This window comes from Equus asinus, chromosome 26 (genome assembly GCF_041296235.1).
Source record: "Equus asinus isolate D_3611 breed Donkey chromosome 26, EquAss-T2T_v2, whole genome shotgun sequence".
Lineage (NCBI taxonomy): Eukaryota > Metazoa > Chordata > Mammalia > Perissodactyla > Equidae > Equus > Equus asinus.
In genome coordinates, this window is record NC_091815.1 from 18,028,693 (window position 1) to 18,050,272 (window position 21,580).

Genomic DNA, 21,580 nt, shown 5'->3' on the forward strand with positions numbered 1-21,580 from the left:
ATTTTCAACATCAGTGAAGCATAGATACATTGTCATTGGCCTTCCGTTCCAGTATTGAGATGAATTCTGCAGTGCACGTTAAGATGTAGATGATCAAGTGTGTTCAGCCAATTGTCATTTGATAAAACAATTAACATTTAATTAGTTGTTAAATTAAACAAATTATATTAGGAAAGCAGTAGACTCGGAGTGTCATTTTTACATTATATCTGCATATCCTTAAGTTACTCAAGTTGAGTAAGAAGCACCAGTGGCATAAATAGAGTATTTAAATGTACCACATTTTCCTGGAGAGTCCTACTTTCAAATATTCTTTTATTCCATTGTACCTGTACTTATATTAGTGTATATCAAACGATGTGTCCAGACTTTTAGTACAAAAAATATAATCACCATATTGTGCAATGAAAGCGGGGCTGAATCTAGAGCCAGGTTTCAGGTCGTGGCTTTGCCACTTTATGACCTGGTCACATCAGGTTCTGTCTCTGAGCCAAAGTCTCCGTACTAGTAAAGTGGAAAATAAATACGATAGTGATGATGCCTTCTGCATCATCTTTCTCTGGTCCTTGTGAGGATGGAGTGAGATTTCTCTATTCCAGAGCATTTTTGCAGCTCTAAAGGGCTGCTGTCGTCCACAAGTACACTGTGCATTTAAAGGGGTGTTGCATGGTGTTAGTTACAGTTTTCTCATATGCTGTGAACTTTCTCCTGGTTGCTATTCCTGTCATATCCAAATTAATGGTTTACTAGGTATTGACACCACATACAATAGATTGTTATTAGAGTAAAATAAAAGCTCATCTTAAAAGTTGACGACACCTGTAGTCCTGATTAGCTTCGGATCAAAGTAGTTTTGGAAACTTCTGAGTTCAGATCACTTCTGCCGGGAGGGTCGACTGCAGAGGCTAGGAGGTCCTGTCTTCAGTCACCGTGTTTGTTAGTTCTCGAGTTATGTGCAGTTTCTCCTTCTTTGCTCTAATCTTAGTGCTAGTCGTGGGTGTGGGGTGGATTTTGTTTTTGTTTTGTTTTGTTTTTAATTTCAGTTCTGGCCAGGAATGATGGATGAACTCTCCGAGTTGAGAGAATTCTATGATCCAGATACAGTGGAGCTGATGAACTGGATTAAGTAAGAGGATTTTTTTTAACCTTTGAAATTTAAAGTGCCTTTTAAGAGTCACTGTAGACCTCATTTGGTTTTTGGTTTTGGGGTTTTTTTTTGTTTTTTCTGAATTAATTGTAAAGATACGTTCAGTCTCAAGTTTTTCTTTAAAATGCTATATTGGAAATAATTTCTTTCCATTCAAAAAACACTGTCTCCAACCATAATCCCATGAAGAAGGGAAATAGCCACACGGAGAGGGATGCAGCCTCGGAGGGCACGTTTCTAACCAGTGACGGCAGTGGGAATAAAGCTTTACGCTCTCTTCCAATTTGATCTTTATGATTCTTTCATCAAATTTTCTATTAATACTGACACATACAAGTATTCTTTCCTTGTTAATCATTTAAAAATTATACGGTAAACTGTGGTTAATTAGAGTCATAGTAGCTCAGTGCAGGTTTCTTTTTAACTAATCACATTGCCCACGCCTAGGCCTAGAGAAAATTTAAAATACAAAAATAGAAGTTTTCCTCCTACAAACATCGTGATGCCTGAGCATTATATTGGTTCTTACTTTTGCCTGCACTTTGTTGCTTTGTGTCAGCATTCAGCATCAGAATGAACTTCATATGTTTCAAAGCTTTGGTAATGAACCTGCCTCCCACCAGCAGAAATCAACTTTTCTACCCAGAGCAGCATTCCTGTGCCCCATAATGCTGTGTTTCCTTACTTTACGACCAAAAAGCTGCGGTGTAATTATTCACACGTAAATAGGTGTTGCAAATCTTGTGTGACATGTTCTGAAAGCCTCGACTGTATTATCTCCATCACTTAGAATTGTAGTAGCCTTATTGGCACTTGCTCATGACTGATGCTTACCAACCAGTACAGGTTAGCACCACGCGTGTTAAGAGATGGTAAATGTTTGATAGCTTAGGTCTCTTGAGTGCGATACATGGATTTTATAGAGATTTATGTTTAAAATATGTGTGTGGCTTTGGTCCCAGTGTCGCCCTGGGTTTGAGTAGATGCAGCAAGTAGAATTTTTCATGTATTTTCAGTGCTGAGCATACTAGGCAGTGCTCTGTCTTTGTTTGTTTATTTAACTTTAAATCATGGCAGACAATTGCAGAGTAAATAACTACTTCAGTGTTTATTGTGTATGGGAAAAGAGGGTTATTTATATAAAGAAAAGCTAATTACTTTGCATTAACTATAGTCACCTGGAAATTAGTGGCATGTGCAGCTGAAGGGGAGCCTGAGATCTCTTTCACAGTGACGCCATGGATGTGCATGGTGCAGGGCACTCGCTCTCTGGTGGAATCCTGAGATCTTCCGCATCTACCTGGATCAGCATTGTAAACATCCCAGTTCCACTCCCCAGTCTTTTAGGAATTAATTATAGCATGATTAAAGACTTATTCCAGCGGAGCCCCAAGTAGCCTTTGGCTGTGTTAGCCTGGATGTACTCATTGTCGTGCCTTTCATGCTTTCCTCAGAAGTTGTTTAACGTTCTGGTTCGAGAAACTGTGGATGAGAGATCCTTCCCTGTGTGAGGGAGGCAGTCAGTCTCTTATTGCTTGCGTTTGGGGATGTGTCTTTGTTCCTCACTTCCTCCTTTTACTGACAGTTCCTCTGCCTGTGTGTAGACACACTCTTTTTACTTTTTTTTTAAGTTCTCAGCAGCTGACGGATTTATATTGTTCCAAAAAAATTGGTTCCATTGTGATCTAATCTTTCCTGTTTTCCCTTAAAATTCTTCACATCTAAATTATTGTTTTTGCAAAAATAGCTGCTAGGCATGTTGCGAAATAAGCTTAAGTGATGATGAATGTATGCCAAAATAGAGTCTATTTAGACACAAAATGTATTTGTTTAAATCATTATTTAAATCCACTCTGGTCCGTAGGCTTCATTGCAAACACAAGTGAATGTACTCAGTGTTCTTCTAACCTGCCCTCACTTCTGTTTCTGAAACAGAGAGTAGGACCTTCAACTTTCACCTCACTGCTTTCATTAGTCACGCAGCGTTCGTGATATTAGTAGGTCTGAGCTGTGCTGGAGAAGGCTGTGGCCTAAGGATACGTGGAGCATATCTGACAGTCTGTTGGACACTGTCTGAAGGCAGGTGCCAGACCTCTGGTGGGGACCCAGCCCTCTCTGAGGGACACCTCCTTCCCTCCATCCCGTCTGCTTCTATTCTCAAATGGCCAGAGTGGAAACACTCATGTCTGTCCTTTGTCAAGGCAGTCATGACAGCATCTTTTAGCATGGGGACACGGCTTCCATTACAGGGTGGCTGCCCTCGGGATAAGTCAGGATGAGAAACGATGACCTGCAGAAACCGTAGGGGCCCCCTGAAGTGACCCTCCATTGTGGCACAGGGCAGCTCTTAGGGGAAGCGTTGAGAAGAAGTGTACCTGCCATCTCCTGGTCTCTGCTTCACGGACTCGAAGCTGGGACAAACCACACACTGCCTCAGCATCGCTCTTGTGCTCTGAGGCCCCTGAGCTTCACGTGGAGATTCGCTCTTTCCAAGTAGTCACTGAGGGCTTCTCCACATGGAGGGTGCGTTGAAAGACTCCCTCAGCTCAGCAGGACTGAGTTATTTTCTTTTCTTTTTGAGGGGCTCAGTTATGACCTTTGATAGGCTAAGCAGACAGCCTCGAGGGAACATAAAGCACATTCCTTTAGGGTAACACTTATCCATATGAGAGGGGTCATGCCGAAGGGATTAGGTTTCTGTGAAGGCATTGAAAGCCTTAATATAGAAAGTTATTTCATGTCTGAGGTATACTCATTAATATAATTTAACAGGTATTTATTGAGCACCAACTGCATACATACAGGACACTGCATTACATGTGTACACATGGGGTGACAGTTGATTTTCACTGCTTCACTGGAGTAAACATCGAACCTCCTCTCAGCACAGTTGTCTTCATTCTTTTCTTCCACATTCTTATTGTTGATTCCACTTGAAGACTTTTAGAGACTTAACAGCTGTTTGTGGAAATTTTTTGAGTTCTAATTTTTAGTAAGAGAAAATGATGTTTAATGCTTTCCTATCTTTAGTTCCTTAGAGATTTAAATTTCAGTATAAAACCAAGACTGCTTCAGGATTAGGTTTCTTAGTAACCTGCACGGTCATTTTGTCGAAATCAAGCCCCAGAGTGACCCTGTGAGGACTAGAGGTCGGCTGTCCCGCGCCCTCACGGCCCAGCCTGTGTGCTCCCCTGCTGCCTGCCCTCTGGTCACACTGAGGGCCGCACACCGTTTCCCGCAGATTTCACTGCCTATGTTTATATTTAGCCCTTTTTGCTGATAATGTTTCCTGCTTACAAAGATTAAAAGCCAGTCGTTTGTTTGTTTTTCTGGTACTCTTTCAGCAAAACCCAGGTGGTACTTTTATTATGTATGGTTAGAAAGCACATTTACTTCAGCAAGGCCAAATGTCACAGCAGTTGGTGGTTTGTGCCTCATTTCTTTGTGTCCTTAGAGTGTTTCGCTTTTGGTTCCTGAAAGTTTTCCTTTGACATTGTGCAAACAAGATAGACCTGTAGATGTGAATATTTTGAGGTGTGACATTTTAACTACTTGGCTTTAGGAGATTTTCACTAGAAATAATTTCTTTCCCGTGATGAAGCCTGCATGTACAGTATTTTCTCAATGGGACTAAGAAAATGGATCAAACCTCCTACACATTTAATCAAAGCAGAAAGAGTTACTGTGTATTTTAAATATGATGTAGGTTAAGTTCAGACCTTAAATGCCTATAAGCCTCTTTTATATCTAAGGAATGATTTTGTAGTACTTGCATAATTCTATAAATTTTTAAAGTAGATAAACGACATGTTCACTCATTATAATGCTCAGTTTACCCATTAGTTCAACAGTAATTAACTTGTTGAAGTTTAGAGCTTCAAAAATAAATAAGATTATTTGTTCAAAATGCATCAGGTCTTCCCAGAATGACATTTAAATTATATAATGTAAATCCGTTTGACCTGTGAGTCCTTGTCATTATTTAGTGATGTTTCTTACAGAATAAATTGTTTGCAGGTTGGGCAGCCTGCTATGGAACTTGACAGAGAGCTATAAAAACAAATTATCCTTTCATTTTATACATCATTTGTTCAAACATTGGTAAAAACTGCTTTGTTTCTCTGTAATAGAGAAGTGTCACTCAGTGGTGAAAAGTGCCTTAGCCATCTTGGCCACAGACCGCAGACTGTCGGCACAGTGTCCATACGGGAGGGGTGCCCAGCATGGCGTGTCACGGTGCACAGTGTGCGCTGAGGACAGAGGCCCTGCTTCCGCTGCCTCCTCAGTTTACCACAGAAAACATAGGATACAGGGAACCAGGTGTCTGAAGCCTCAAAAACGTGTGCTTATGTTTCCTTTTGTTCCACTTTGCTTGTTTGTTTTACTTCTGCACGTGCTTTACGGGTAAGCTTACATATGTAAAGTAGCAGTGAAATGTCCCAGGTTTACCATGGGGCTAGCATAGAAGGCCAAGTCAAGGAGAGTGAAGTGAGCGAACGTGGTCTCCGCTGTGCTCCGAAGTCAGTAGTTTTCAGAGATGTATTATTGCTAGTTCGTTTCATAGGCGTTAAGTGCTTGTATTTTGCTACTTTAATATAAAACCAGCGACCTTAATGGAAGACTGTGAACAATTCAGAGGATTGTTGCAGCAGCAGTTGAAACAGATTACATTTCTTTGACACTTTCTGACTCTTTACTAATGAGGCCAAACATTAAAACATGTCACAAATAAATGAGCTTTCTTCCATGTTTTTGTCAACTCCTCTAAGGAGTCATTTGACAGGTCGCCGTGCTCTGCCTGGTGATGGCGGCAGCCGCCCTGGGGACTCACTCGCTGGGGGCAGGGGGCACTCATGTGCTCTCCTAGCATGCCGAGGAGAGAGGCCGTGTTTGCCGTGTCCTACCTTGTCTGATGTGTTTCGTCTCCAGCACTGCTGAAGGCCCACAGGACACGGTAGTGAAGATGTGAAGGATGACTTACTGGTTTATTCTGAAGCGTCCACCTGTAACAGGAGCTGAGCCTGGCTCTGTTAGCTAGTAAGCTTCTTTAAGATGGCTTAGCCTACCAGGTTTGCCAGCCTAGCACGTAGTAACCCCTCAGTAATATTTTTTTGACCAAACAGAGAATAACTTTATCACTCCCCATCGAGCAGTTTGGGACTTCTGACATTTTTAAGCCTTTGTGAACTATGTAGTTCTTCAAAGTACTGTGATCATAGTCCAGCAAGGAGGAGGAAACTGTGGTTGTTACCCATGAATAGATAATGAGCCAGTCATCCATCTCTGCCCACTTATCACATATGCGCTGCAAACAGCTGTGTATCGCCCTGATACTGATCCTGTTACATGTTCAAAATGGTGAGGCTACGACAGCCTTACGATTTGAGGGGATCTTACCTGCTCAGCTGCTGGGTTTGTCTTCAGAGTAGAAAGTTTGGCACTCTTTAGGCAGTAGGACTGCACAGACCAGGATACTTCATCCCCCTTAGCACTCGCCTCCACCTCATGCACTGCCAGACATGGAGACCAGACTCGTTTTCTTCCTGTATTCCAAGTCTGTTCACTTCGTAGGATACACAGACAGCCACTTTTTGGCATTAATATGTGATGTTATTATATCATTTATTGGAGTGGAGTGGTTTATGCCAGTTAAGAGTATACAAAAGGAAGACTGGCTTGGAAAAATGATGGCATTTTCTTTAATTAATGTTCGTCCCTATTTATTCTCTTTAGCAATTACGGTGCACTTGTAAGTGAGGGCAGCATAGCATACATATATATGGCACAGACTAAGTGTTTAGTAAGTATTGATTGAGTTAAACTGGATTTTTGAAAACTTTTCACTAAGGAACACTGCACCTTCACAGTCTCCATTTAATCCTCCTCTTCCCCAGCCACGTAGGACAAATGTCAAGAATTCCTTGTAAATTGCTGGTTTGGGGGGAAAGAGCAAACATCAGTTTGTTCTTGTGTTCCTGGATCTGGTTGTCAGAATGGTGACAACCTGACAAGCACAGCCAAACTCACGTGAACTTTTCCCTGTTGTCATCCCTGTCTGGGCTCTGACCTGAGTAAGGCAGGATGTGGATGATGTCTCATTCCCTCTGTACTCGCTGTGATTCCATCCACTTGTTTTCATCACTTAAGAAAGCTCATTGGAATTCAGGGGAATGAGAGTGTCCTTGTCAGAAAATCTTGAATGTTTCAAAAGTAAATTATTCTTAAATGTTACAACTTGAACTGTAGAATGTCTTGCTCATAGACATCCCACGGCCTTTGTTGGATGGCATTCATACTGTAGTCTTAGCATTAAATAGGAATAAATAGAACCCCCTCAGGGGGGCTATGTGAATATGATGGGGCGTCTCTTAGAAACTTTAGCACCAGAGCAAATTTCATGCCGTGATCTCCAAAAACATTGAGGAGAATGTCTGCTCTAGCTTTCTCTGCAGAGTATTTTGAATTTTAATCATTTCAGTCATTTTGTGGCCTAATATGTAATCTGCCCTGGAGAATGTTCTGTGTGCATTGGAGAAGAATGTGTATTTTGTGGATTTTGGATGGAATGTTCTGTATATATCTACCAAGTCCATCTGGTCTAATGTGTCATTTAAGGCCAATGCTTCCTTATTGATCTTCTGTGTGGATTATCTATCCATTGGTGTAAGTGGAGTGGTAAAGCCTCATACTATTATTGTGTTGCTATCTATTTCTCCTTTTATGTCTGTTAATAATTGCTTTACATATTTAGGTGCTCCTATGTTGGATGCATAGATATTTACAAGTGTTATATCCTCTTGTTGGGTTGTTCCCTTTATCATTGTGTGGTGTTTTTCTTTGTCTCTTGTTACAATTTTTGTTTTAAAGTCTTTCTTGTCTGATATATTCATTGCTACCTCACCTTGGCCATTTGCATGGAGTATCTTTTTCCATCCCTTTAATTCCAGTTTGTGTGTGTCTTTAGGTCTGAAGAGTGTCTCTTGTATGCAGCATATATATGAGTGTTGTTTTTTTAATCCAGTCAGCCACCCTGTGTCTTTTGATTGACATATAGTCCATTGACATTTAAAGTAGCTATTGGTAAGAATGTGCTTACTGCCATTTTGTTACCTTTTTTCTGGGTGTTTTAGTAGTTCTTCTCTTTTTCTTTCTTCCCTTGTTCTCTTCCCCTGTGGTTTGATGGCTTGCTTTAGTAGTATGTTTGTGTTCCTTTCTCTTAATTTTTTGTGTATTTATTATAGGTTTCTGGTTTGTGATTACCATGAGGTTCATATATAATAACTTTTATATATAGCAATCTATATTAAGTTGATGGTCTCTGAAGTTTGACCTCTACTCTTTTACTCCCTTCCTCCCATATTTTATGTTTTGATATACTTAATCTGTTTTTTGTGCATGTGTATTTGTTACTCTCTTATCATGGAAATAGATAATCTTAGTAATACTGTCTTTTGACCTTCATATTGGTTTCATAGGTCATTGATCTGCTACCTTTACTGTATATTTGCCTTTACCAGTGATTTTATTGTTTTGTTATGGGGTTTTTTTGTGATAATTTTCTTATTCCTATTTGTGGTCTTGTCTTTTCCACTTAAATAAGTCCCTTTAGCATTTCTTGTAAGGCTAGTTTATTGGTGATAAACTCCTTTCATTTTTGCTTGTCTGGGAAATTCTTTCTCTCTCCTTCCATTCTGAATGATAACCTTGCTGGGTAGAGTATTCTTGGCTGTAGGTTTTTTCCTTTCAGCACTTTAAATATATCGCGCCAATCCCTTCTAGCCTGTAAGGTTTCTACTGAGAAGCCAGCTGATAGCTTTATGGCGTATCCTTTTATGTAATTTGTTGCCTTTCTCTTGTGGCTTTTAGGATTCTCTCTTTATTTTTAATTGTTGACATTTTAAACATAATGTGTCTTGGTGTGGGCTTCTTTGGGTTCATCTTGTTTGGTGCTCTGTGTGCTTCTTGTACGTGGATGCCTGTTTCCTTCCTTAGGTTAGGCAAGTTTTCAGCTATTATTTCTTCTAAGAGGTTTCCCGCCCCTTTGTCTCTCTCTTCTCCTTCAGGGTCACCTATACTATGGATGTTAGTGAGCTTGATGTTATCTCAGAGGTCCCTTAGACTGTCGTTGTTCTTTTTAATTCTTTTTTCTGTTCAGCTTGTGTGATTTCCTCTAGTCTTTCATCCAGCTCGCTGATCCCTTCTTCTGTGTCATCTACTCTGTTGATTCCTTCTATTGAATTTTTCATTTCCATTACTGTATTCTTCAGTTCTGATTGGTTCTTTTTTATATTTTCCAATTCTTCATTGAAATCCTCACTGAGTTCATCCATTCTTCTCCCAAGATCCATGAGCATCTGTATGACTATTAGTTTGTCCTCTTTATCAGGTAGATTGTTTATCTCTGTTTCGTTTAGTTCTTTTTCTGAGGATTTGTCCTGTTGCCTTATTTGAAACATATTCCTTTGTCTCCTCATTTTGCCTCTTTTTCTGTGCTTATGTGTATGTATTTGGTAAATCAACTATGTCTCCTGAATTTGGAGAAATGGCCTTATGTAAGAGATGCCTTATGAGGCCCAACAGTGTGCTTACCTCTTGTCACCAGTTCCAGATGTTCCAGTAGTGTCCCCTATGTGGGCTCTGTGTGTCCTTCTCTTGTGGTAGGGTTGCTCTTGCTGTGGGTGCATGAGGAAGCTAGGCTGTCCCCTTGGCCAGCTGGTTGTAATGGTCAACTGCCACAGTCCCTTCAGTCACTTTATCAGGCATGGGGAGTCCCAGCACAGTTGGCTGCAAGGTCTAATAGTACATTCATATTGCAGTTTTTCTGTTAAGTGAGTAGGGCCTCAGTGTGACTGGTTGCTAGGCTCAGGGCTTACAATTGGTGTAGGCCTCTGGCCTGCAAGGCTGTTGTTGGGCTCTCTCAGTAGTGCAGCTGGGTGGGGCCAGCCCCAGGCATGGCTGCATACAATTGTTTTAGGCATTGGGAGGTGGGGCTTTCCCTATATGGCTGTTTGAGAAGCACAAGTCTGCTGCAGCTGACAAGCCCCACTGCCCGCAGGCCCACACACCCTATCAGTGCAGTCCTGCCCCATGTGCACCCCTCAGCCCACTGAAGTGGACCCACTCACTCCACTGCAGAGGCCCTACACACCCCAGCTATGCCTGAGGGCTTGCTGTTGGGTGGGGCCTGTCCCTGGGGCAGGCTGCCTGCCCTGGCTAGATTAAATCAGTGCTCTAGTGGGTGGGGCAGACCCCTGCGCTAACAGGCCAGGGGAAGAAATCCAGTGGCATCTGCCAGCGTCTGTGTCAGCACCCTGTACTAGGTCACAATAATGGTTGCTGCCATGTCTCAGTCCCTGAGGAGGTGGTCCCAGCCACCTCCTGCCTTGCTGAGATGCACCCAGAGCCCACCCAGTGAGTCTCTTTCACCAAAGGACTGTGCTCCTTTGTGGTGATTTTAGGTTGCTTTCTGAAATCGGTAAATTTGTGTGTGGGCCCTTGAAGAGCAGGCTTTTTTTTCCCTTATGTCCCATAGCTTTTCTGGGGGGTTTCCCCATTGTTGATAGTCAACAAAGCCAGATATTATGACAGACGTGTCAGATGTACTGAGTTCAAAGCTGCTTATTGTGACGAAGCTCTCCCACTCAGATCCCCTGCTACTCCAGGGAAGGCTTCGTGCCTTAAGATTTCTCCTGGCCATGAAGCACTGTGGCTAGAGTGTGGCTTTTTTCTCTCTAGAAAGGAATTTATGCGTCTTCCACTTCAGTCAACACTGTCCCTTATTGTGGGGCTTCTTTTTATCCAGTTTCCAGTTCCCTCTCAGGGGTAGTTGTTCCCAGAGTAGTTATAAACTTGTGTCCGTGGCAGGAGGTGAGTTCACAGTCCGCCTACACCGCCGTCTTCCAAGCAGTCCTCCAGGAGCTGAGTCTAATGATTTCAGTTAGACTTCTCAAAACTGTCTCCATCATTTTAACTCAGTGCAGCAAGCATAGACTCCTCTTTCTTAACACAAGAAGGAGAAATGTATCTTGTAGTATTCCCAGTGGGCCTCTCTGAGATTCTGCATTGAGGAGAACCCGTAGTCCTGTTACGTTCTGCACAATAAAATGACACCTCATCGATCTGCAGGTGACTCCCAGGTTTCCAAAGAATGGAAGAGGAAAAGGAAAAGTGCTTTCATATAATCAGGGAGTCTTTCCTTGGTCTTTCGTTGTCGTCCCCAACACACCATGGGGAGGTGGAGAGCTGCAGCTTGGTGGTGGCGGGAAAGTGAAATCGTAGTTTACTCTTAGAGTGCCCTGTGTTCCGTGAGGTCACCTTTCATAGTCAGGACTAACAGAAGGGAACGTATTGTATTATTGAGTAATGAGATATTTGCTATTTCAGAGTCTTCTTTTCATGTTCTTTTGTTTTTTACTAATTCCTTTTTTTTTTTTCTGAAAAGTAGTTTATAATGATATCTTTGATCTTTTTTCTTGTTTGAAACAACCACGCTTAGAATTGACTCACCATCAGCCATAGCTCCTGGCTGTATAATCTGTGCTTCTCCTCGAGGCGGCCCTTTAGTCCGTGGTAATACAGGAGCCGTGGCAGTCTCCTGGGCTCTCTGGTAGAATCCGCCCCTGTGGGGCGCGCGAGGAAGGAGTGTGGCATCTAGCCCAGAAGACTCAGATTCAGGAGATGTCCACATCCTGAGACAAGCCGATGTAAGAGGAAACCCATCAAAACAGGAAATTAGAAGCTTCCCAACCATTGCCAAAAACAGATACAGAAGTTTCATAAAATTGTTTGAGCGCAGATCAGAATCTCAGGCAGCGGGGCCGGCCCAGTGGCACAGCGGTTAAGTGCACACATTCTGCTGTTCAGTGGCCCAGGGTTCGCCGGCTCGTATCCCGGGTGTGGACATGGCACTGCTTGGCAAGCCGTGCTGTGGTAGGCATCCCACATATAAAGTAGAGGAAGATGGGCATGGATCAGGGCCAGTCTTCCTCAGCAAAAAGAGGAGGATTGGCAGTAGTTAGCTCAGGGCTAATCTTCCTCAAAAAAAAAAAGAATCTCAGGCAGCCTCCTGTGCTTTTCCCCACTCTGAGCCCTCCCTCACGAAGCCGGGTGGGGCTGAGAGTGTGATATTGTCTTCATTGTTGTCTGTGAGGAAGTCTTAGCAGTGGGGTTAATTCAGACTCAAAAATCTTTTAGCTCTAACACTCCAAGAAAGGCTGTGTTTGCTGGAAGCATGCAGTTGCTGGCCGGAGTGAAGCTGTGCACGGGAAGGACCTTAACCAACCACCCGCACTACGAAGACAACAGCCTGAGAGAGCGGACCAGAGCGGTGAGGCCCGCCTGTGCCTTTCCTCCCTCTTGTGCCCCAGCAGTGCGCTTCCCTTGTTTGGTAAAGTGGGGCTTGTGCTGCTTGTAGCCGATGAGGGACGGCAGAACTTTGAGGCACTGCCTCTCCTGAGTCTAGACTTTGGCCTGTCCCACATCCGTTAAAGGTATGCTGTTCAGGCCGTACGTTCCTCTCGGTCAAAAGAATTACTGAGGAAAAAACACCTTGAGACGTACAGAAAAGGGCATTTGAGAACAAAGCCCTCAGAGCTTTTGAACCGGAGAGAGAAGGAAAAGGAGTAGAGGCATAGTGGCCACATTTGTGTGTGTGTGTGTGTGTGTGTAGGTAATACAGCCAGGTAGTTCAAAGTTCAGAACATACGAAAGGGAACATCCCAGCCCTGTCTCCAGCTGCTGGTGACCCTCCCAGGAGACAAATGTTACCAGTTTCTGGTGTGTGCTTCCATGGGTAGTCTGTGCATATACAACTGTCTATATACACACATATTCCTATCATTTTCCCTCTTTTTTACAAAAGAAGTAACATACTACATCTTGCCCCTTTTTTGGGCTCTTAATATATTTCAGAGATCATTCCCTATCAGTAGATTAATTGCTTCCTTGTTATTTTAAAAGCTGCATGATATTTTGTTATGTGGATATAGCATATTTTATTTGGTTCAATAGTTATTTAGGTTGTTTCCCTGTCTTTTGCAAATATGTAAACAATGCTCCAAATAATGAACTTTTATATGCATCACTCGCGCAGACACAGGTGTGTGTATGTGCATCCGATTCTCACAGGTGGAGTTGCTGGGCCGGGAGGTGTGGGCGTTTGTGACTGAGATGGATAGATACTGTATTACCGAGTCACCCTCCCTGCTGATTATGGCAGTTTACATTCTAGCCAACACTGCGCAAGAGTGCCTGTTTCCCTTAGTCCTCACCAGCAGTAGTTTCAAACTTTTTAATGTTTTCTATCAGTCCTTTCTTAATCCTGGTAGCTGGAAAACTTGTTGAAAAGTCTTGTTTGGGGGTGAGATTTTTAACTAGCTTAAAAGCAAATGATTTTTACTAAATCCCCTATTTTTATGAGAATTGTCTGAACTTAGAATCCTGCTAAAAGGGGAATTTTTCGTTTGGCCCAAGTGTTCCAGATAGCCCCGAGTTCAGCCCGGAGTGGGCTATACTGCTTAGACACAAGAGACGCAGAAAAGACGTGTCAGGCGCATGGGGAGCCCTCAGTGCTCCACCGTCTCCAAGATCCTGTCGCTGTCTAGGTACTGAGTTTTATGCCCTGAAAGCTGACATCTGAAGGGCCTGGTGCTAGACTGCAGGTGGGATGACCTCGCAGTTTTAGCAGTGGAAGCAGCTAGCCTCCCTGGCACTTCACCCGTTTGTGTGGACGCACTGACTTAGCTTCTCGGAACCCAGTCTCTTAGTGAGAAACATCATTAGAAGTCAGTGGGCAGCGAAGGAAGCCGCAGCTCTCTTCAGTACCGCCCCCTGCACGCACACACGCAACGCACATCCTTTTCCCAGTGCCAAGTCCCAGAAGATAGGCCGCTTCCCGTCTGTGTCTTCACTTCGTGTGTGTGACGCTGCTGACAAATGGGAAGGCAGTGCCTCCTGTTGAACTGCCGCTGGGGGCTTCAAGTTGCTCTTCCTCCGGGAGGGATGAGAGAGCGACAAGTGTAGGGTCTCCTTCTGGTCAAGCAGGTGCAGCATAGCAGCGTAAAGCAATGAGTGCTGCCCAGCCTGGGACCAGGGACCCTGTGGGGGTCCTTTTCCCTGACTGCTGTTATCAGAAGCTGGGTCTCCTGACAAGTATGTGTGCCCCCAAACGACCATCACCCCAGTGGACCCTTTTAGCCTAAAGGTGGAGACTGTGTCTTACTTACTCAGCTGTGTGGTTTACCTTGGGGAAGCGGTCGTAGAATTGGCCTCTGCTGAGGAATATACTCGTAACTTGAAGTAAGACATTCTAAATCCACCTCTCTTTGGCGTCTGAGTCCAAGTGCATCAGCAGGACTCCCTCCCCCTCTTCCCAAGGCTGAGGGATACACTGTTCTTTTGGAAATGTCCCCCGCACTCCACAGCTGCAGGGGGGGTGCCTGCAGCAGGGGCCTGCGTGGAAGAGCGAGGGGAGCTGGTGTCGAGGTCTCAGGTTCAACCCCTGTGGGAGGTTACATCCTTAGCTCTTCCTCGGCTCACTTCCTGGCAGTTGACTAGTGTTTTGCCGCATTCCGTTTTTGTCTTATTTCGCAGGTTTATCAGATATACGCGAAGAGGTCTGCAGAGGAAGTGCACGCCCTCCTGAGGTCCTTTGGCACCGACTACGTAATCCTGGAAGACAGCATCTGCTACGAGCGAAGGCACCGCCGGGGCTGCCGTCTGCGGGACCTGCTGGACGTTGCCAATGGACACGTAAGCACGCCATCTCGCCGCGTGCGGGGAGATTCCACTTGGAATCCTAAGCGATGTAAATATTTGTATACTTTATTATAGAGTTATGTTACAAATCAAGGATTCATTTTTCTCTTGCGTTCTGCAGAACTCCCTCCCCAGCACGTTAGTGACTGCTGCGGGCCAGGCGAAGGAAGGTCGACGGGAGCTCTAGGTCTCCCACTCCCTGTCAAACAGCAGCTCTGGCTTTAGCTGGTTTGAATCACGAGGCTCCACATAAAATTTATTTTTTAAGGATTTCGCTGCTAAAATCAAAAGCAAAGCCTCAACCTTTTTTAAATTACAATTTCCTTTTTTTTTTTCTTTTTTTGCAGGGAAAGATTCGCCCTAAGCTAACATCTATTGCCAATCATCCTGGGTTTTTTCCTCCCCAGAGCCCCAGTGCATGGTTGTTTATCCTAGTTGTGAGCCCTTCTAGTTCTTCTATTTGAGCCATGGCTGCAGCGTGGCAACTGACAGACAGGTGGTGTGGTTCCATGACCAAGGAAACGAACCTGGGCCACTGAGGTGGAGCGCACAGAACTTTAACTACTAGGCCGTCAGGGCTGGCTCCAAACCTCAACCTTTTAAGACCACTGCTCCAAAGCACCATTTGGGCTCAGCGTGGACTGCTGTGCTGGCAGTGCCGGTCCCCTCCCGGCCATGGTGGTGGGCTCCTGCTGCTCTGCCATTCCCTCTTGGTGGGTGGCCCCTTTGTCCCCTGGCACACTTCCAGAGATGGCTTTCTGTGACCAAGTATGCTCTCCAGCGCTCTTTCTCCTTTCTCCCTTCCGAGGAAGATGCTCTTGGAGACGTAACAGGTTCTCAGATAGAGCAGACAGGTGGTGCTCACCCTGCAGAGATGGTGTGTGCTGCTCTTGTTGGCATACAAGACGACAGAGAGTTATAAATGAGTTGGAAAAAAGGGTAAACCCAGCCTAAATGTGAAAACACTTGACTATACAGAATTTGAGATTCAGAACACTTACGATGTCCTCTCTTAGCAAATTTCAAGTATATGCTATATGTGTTATGACACTTATTTGCCGTGGACAAAAATCTGGATCTCATATCTTTTTTTCCTGCAGCTTTATTGAGGCATAACTGGCAAATAAAATCGTATACATTTCAGGTATACCACCGACGGTTTCATGTATACATACATGCTGAAATGAGTACCACCACCAAGCTAACTAACACATCTGTGTGGCCAAAGGGACAACACTGCAGTTACAGGGGAATTAGTTCTGGGGACGTATGTACAACGTGGTGACTACCGGTAATAACTGGCTCGAATTCCGAGGAGACGCGAGCCAAAGGCAGCATGCATGTACAGTCTGCTCCACATGTGAGTGTTTCGGACGAGGCCATCTGATGAGTTGGCGAGTCTTCTCTGGTCGTCGTAATCCTTCTCTGTGTTTGATTTCTCTGAGAGAAGTGTAGTGCGTTTCTAAACCCCAGGAGATCTGCGTTCTAGTTGCAGCTTTGCCAATAAGGCCATCACTGTGTGGCATGAACTCCCCCTCAGCCTGGGTTACACTTCTCGGGGGAAGGATAGACTCCCCATCTGCAGGTAGCCATCGACACTGAAATGCTAGAATTTAGGTTCACTAACGCATCGTTCTTAAAAAGCCCTATCCCTTTTCCTACTTCCATTGTCTCTTATATTTGATTTTTTTGCCCCCAAATGGTATTCGGTTCTTTTTTGTCTTTAGATGATGGATGGCCCAGGAGAGAATGATCCTGATTTGAAACTTGCCGGCCACCCTCGCTTCTGTGAAGAGATAAAAAGAAACCTGCCTCCCTACACAGCATACTTCACGAGAGTGTTTCAGAACAAAACGTTCCACGTTTACAGGCTGTCCAGAAGCAAGTGACAGAGCTTTCTGTGCAGTCTCCATTCTGATACCTGAAACTCCATCGTAATGGAACTCAGTAGGTGACATTTTAGCCGTGGTTAGGTGGCTGTACCTTAACGCTGTGATGCAGTGAGTTCTACAGAGGTTTACCCCAGTGTTACTCCCTTGGAAGCAGCTTATACAAGCTAAGTCTTTCTCGTCTTGTCTCATGAATGTTCTTTAGCCTGAATGTTCTCAGCTTTCTAAGAGTGATCTGTGATTTTGTGTTGGGGGGAACAGTAAGTGTTCGTAGGTAGTCTGAACAGCCACGTATCATGTTGAAAATCCAGAGCCTGTTCAGGACTTGAAATACTTTTAATTTTCAGTTGACTTAAGACAGCTATGGTTGAATCTTATTGAGGGGATGCATAATTAAATTATTTAATATTATTTCACTAATGAAGACCATGTGCTGGCTTTTTTAAAAAAAGCTTTTTATTGTCCTGTTTCACCTAAAAATTTTATAATATTTTCCAAGTGTCACTCTTTTAATATTTCAGAAAATCATGTCAGGTCTTTGTATGTATCTAAAACTTTTTGTTGTGCTCTGTCTGAACTGTAACATGTAGTATGTGTCATGTATTGTGTGTGTACATGTGCATGTGCGGGCATGTTTTATTGCTAGACACAGAAAAATGTTACAAGTTCCATACTGTAAGTCCTTAAAGGAACAGAAATGTTATGCAGCCAAGTAGAATTTGTTACTGTTTAGTATTATTTTAAAACCTATTGATACTATTTAACCTACCCTGCAAGTAAGAAAATTTTTCTTTATTTCGTAACTCATTTAAATTTACTGGGTTTGCAGAATTTTGTAAACTTTTTGTTTTTAGCCTTTGTATTTTTTACAGCCTAGAACCTTGTAAAGTCTGAATATTTTTTAAATGTTGTATCTTAACTAATTCACTAATACACTATTTTTGGCAGAGAGCATTTTCATACCAAGTTTGATTTGTGGTCTCCAGTCTTCCTGTGAGGGCCCTGGTGGCGTCATTCTTTTCCTTACTAAACAGTAACCAAGTGCCTCTGGGTCATGCTGATGTGTAAACAACAAAGAAGGTTGTGTGTACCTCCTCAAAAATTTTTGATAATTGCTTTTATAATTAATTTCTAATGATGGGAACATGTAAAAGTTGCTGATAAGAGCATATTGTGCATTTAATTAAATCAAGATGGCTAATGAAATTGACTTCCTCCCCTCTTCTTGCCAGTTGGAAATGATTTAAATGTTTCTCCTTGAAGTTGTATTGAAGTAAATTACCATAGGCATCAAGATGGATATATCACATGTTCAAATGACTTTATATCCAGTTACTACTTAGTAAGCAGTATTCAAAAAGAAATTTTACATTGTCGTGTCATGTTGGACTCAAGGATAGTTGGCTTTTATCAAAACTTATTTGAATGAAAAAATTGACGGTAGCTGGGTTATTAAATTATACAACTGAAACTCCTGAATTATATCTTTCCTGCATCCCTTAATAAGGTTGGAGACCACTGCAGTTTAGGATCGTATAATAATCAGACATTTTAATCAGCACTAGAACTGTAATGAAGCCAGTCCGACGATGCATGCCTGTTGTTGCTGACAGCATGGGTCAGTACGTCCTCAGCCAGTGCCTTACTCCAAAGGAAAGCAAGCACATGTAAGGTACAACCTGTTAGACTGTGTTGTTTCATTTTTAAAATGCCCTGTTACTTTCTCAGATATACTTCAGTTTATTTGAAATGTTCCTATATGCACTAATCTAAGCATTTGGGTATTTGGAGTCTCAATATACAGGGAAGATGTAGTTAAATTTTGATTCTTTTCCTGACCGCATTGATGGGATCCAGTAACCGTTTTTCATGTTTAGGTGCCATTGTTGCCAAAACACTGAGTGTTCAGTCTTTAGTGAAAAATATAAAGTGCCAAAAAAATCTTGCAAGACAGAATCCATGCATACTTTCCAAGACACTGTGACCATGTATAGTAGGCATTTTTATTTCCTAATGACCAAATCTCTCAATGAGTCATGTTAAATATTTTTATTACTCGTCAATATTCTCTCTTATGACCTTCTCATTGGAGTACACGGAAGGAAGGAGGGAAAGCGACTGACTCCTGGCTCTCTACCAAGCCAAAGCAAGGGACTGCGGCCTCGGCTCCCGCCACACAGATCACAGCTCTTGGGGGCTGTGTTGATTCGGTGATAGCCTCAAATTGTGGCTGTTGTTGATGGATAGAATAACCACTTGATTTTGCTTCCGAGCTGGCATTCAGAAGAACCTCGAAGTACAATAAGTGCTCTTAATTACCCTCTGCTTCCGTGACTCCTCAGAGCCCTTGGCGGTCTCCATCCCTCTTGTAAGCTGACTGTCTGCCTAGCACGCTGGGGCTGCTCCCTGCTGTTCTCACAAGCTTCTGCCCCCTCTCGTGAGTGCTGTGCCCCTACCAGATTTCTCTGTGCCAGTTCCACTTCTGACTGTAAGTACACAATTCAACACACACCTAGGAAATGTGGCTGTAAAAAGAAAGGGTTATTTCTGCCAAGATTAACTTGAATGTTTTGGTAAGATTTGATAAAGATCGAGTTGCTAATAAAAATTGCTTTTAATTAGGTGGTGTTGGGGAAATTATAAAATACTAGGAAAACATAAAATTCAGGAAAATTTCTGAGCTTATATTGCTTCATAGATTTATTTAAGTATTCATTCCACCTTTAAAAAATCTAGACTGATCAGAAGGTCTTAAAATGTACCCAAATCATATTATTGGTATGATTTATTCAAGAACAGAACTACAGTCATTGGACCCTTGTGCGAAGGAAAGGCCTTGGCTTTACATCAAAAGATGAGCCAACGAATGTACCTTACGCATTTAAAGGTAAGGTTCCCTACTGTAACCTGCCTACTCCATTAAATGACCAACTGCTGATACTGATCACAGTGGCTAAGAGAGATTCTACTGCAGTTGAAAGGCTCCAGTCTCTTTTATTACAGACTTAAAAAATAGGGCCTCATTTCAGCTGTGCTAGCCAGAAGCGTAGTTGTTATCTAGGGGTTTGTTATCCCCTCGAAGATGATTTTCCTGACCTCTGTGAGATCACCTAGATAAACGTGTGTTGTGTGGGTGGGTGCCCCCAGGTGGCAAGGACATATGTAGATATCTGGTCTGCATTTTTACTTCACAATTAACTAAAAAACGGTTTATTCTGATTCCACATAAACTTTGTCTAATTTTAGTTCATCTTTGGCCAAAACCTACCTGAATTAACATAGAAATGTTCCATTTTTAAAATTTCATTGAAACCTGAGAATTAATAGGAAGACACTGCAATGTTTTCAGATCATGTATCTTGGTTAATATGCTCCCAAATGCTTTACGTATTACAAACTTTTGGCCTAGAAGAAAGTGCTTGTTTGTTCATGGGAAAGAAAACTTAAGACGAAAGAGTGGCTTACTTTCTTGTGGCATTGATTTTCTGTATTTAACATCCTCTGGACTAAAATCTTACAAAGAGCTTTTATAATTTGTTGTCCTGAATTGTGTGGAGATTACCTACTAAATAAAGCTCTCTTAAGTTACACAAGATGAGTGTCTTTCATTTCTTTGACGGTCAGAAATCCAAGGAAGCAGCGTATTGAAGTGTATGAAGTATGTGCCAAATAGAGTGTAGTGTCTGAGGATGGGCGCGGCAGGGTCTTAGTTGTGCTTGCTAATGACGGAGGGGTTCGTCTGTTCCCAGGATTTGGTTTGATAGCTGCTTATCTGCCTCACCTGAATTCAAGGTTGTAGTTTAGATTTCTAAAGAGAAGGCTGCTGTCAGCAGAATTTATCCTCGAAGACATAGATGCTGTTTGCTTTGACCTTTGGAATTGTTTTTACCTCTTGATTAAATTCTCAATCTTTAGTAATTCAGGGAGATGGCTCATAGTCCACATTTTTGATAATAGCATCTAGATAACAGGTGTGCTTCAGTGTTAACATTGTTCAAAGCAGGTACTGAAATTCCAAGTAGGAATGGTCGGGGAGACTGGTACAGCTCCCAGTAGAGAAAAACTGGCCATGGGGTCTCCAGGATCCTGTGCCTGTCAGCACACAGTTAGCTGTACTCGCACTTAAGCTCTTAAGAGCACTCTGCTGGGGGAAGAGTCACAAACAACAGGGACACCTGAGAGATCCGGGGCCTGAGTGAGCTGAGCGTGCGGTGGTCCAACATGGGACACCAGGCACGTGGGGGCGAAAGGCTGTTCCTCTGCCCCTCCTTTGAGGAAAGGTATGAAACTCATCTCAGACCTCAGTTAATTTAATATATAGACGTTGGCCTTATAGCATTGTTTTCCAAAGTGTAGATACTATAGTGTAATATGAAATCAATTTAGTGGGTTGCAGTCAACATTAAAAGATTGAAAGAGACAGAAAAAAGTGGGGATGGGGGAGGGGCAGGGCAGGGAGAGAGCGGACAGCCCATGTGGGAAATGTAAGTATAGTTTTGTGAAATGTTTGTTTCAGTTATACATGTAGGTATTAGTGTGCTGGGTGCAGTATAAAATGTATTTCTTACTGGGAGTTATAGTCAGAGTTTGAAAGCCACGCCCTTAGAGCAGGGAGGCTCTGGAAGGATGGCAGCTTAAACTTGACTGTCCTTGTCCCCTAACTCTACTCTAGCAGAACTCTTTGAACAGTGATGATATTAAAGAATTGATATGCATTTTTAGGTGTGATGTGGACATTGTTATTTTTGAGAGTCCTTATCTTTTAGAAAATAGATGCTGAAATATTCGC

At 42.9% G+C, this 21,580-nt stretch overlaps 1 protein-coding gene across 10 annotated transcripts in view; it reads left to right on the plus strand.

Annotated features, from left to right (window-relative positions):
* Positions 1-20,384, plus strand: part of DPY19L3 (dpy-19 like C-mannosyltransferase 3) — a 75,992-nt gene extending 55,608 nt beyond the window's left edge. For 2 of the 10 annotated variants that reach the window (XM_044759957.2, XM_070498358.1), the window contains exons 16-19: positions 1,044-1,126; positions 12,341-12,473; positions 14,738-14,951; positions 16,630-20,384. In XM_044759957.2, the coding sequence (XP_044615892.2) occupies positions 1,044-1,126; positions 12,341-12,473; positions 14,738-14,951; positions 16,630-16,655 (456 nt within the window). In that variant the 3' untranslated portion in view covers positions 16,656-20,384. Of the gene's footprint in view, positions 1-1,043; positions 1,127-12,340; positions 12,474-14,737; positions 14,952-16,046; positions 16,263-16,629 lie in introns of those variants that run through there. The other 8 variants (XM_044759954.2, XM_070498355.1, XM_044759959.2 and 5 more) reach the window with 6 other exon arrangements.
* Positions 20,385-21,580: the final 1,196 nt, after the last annotated feature.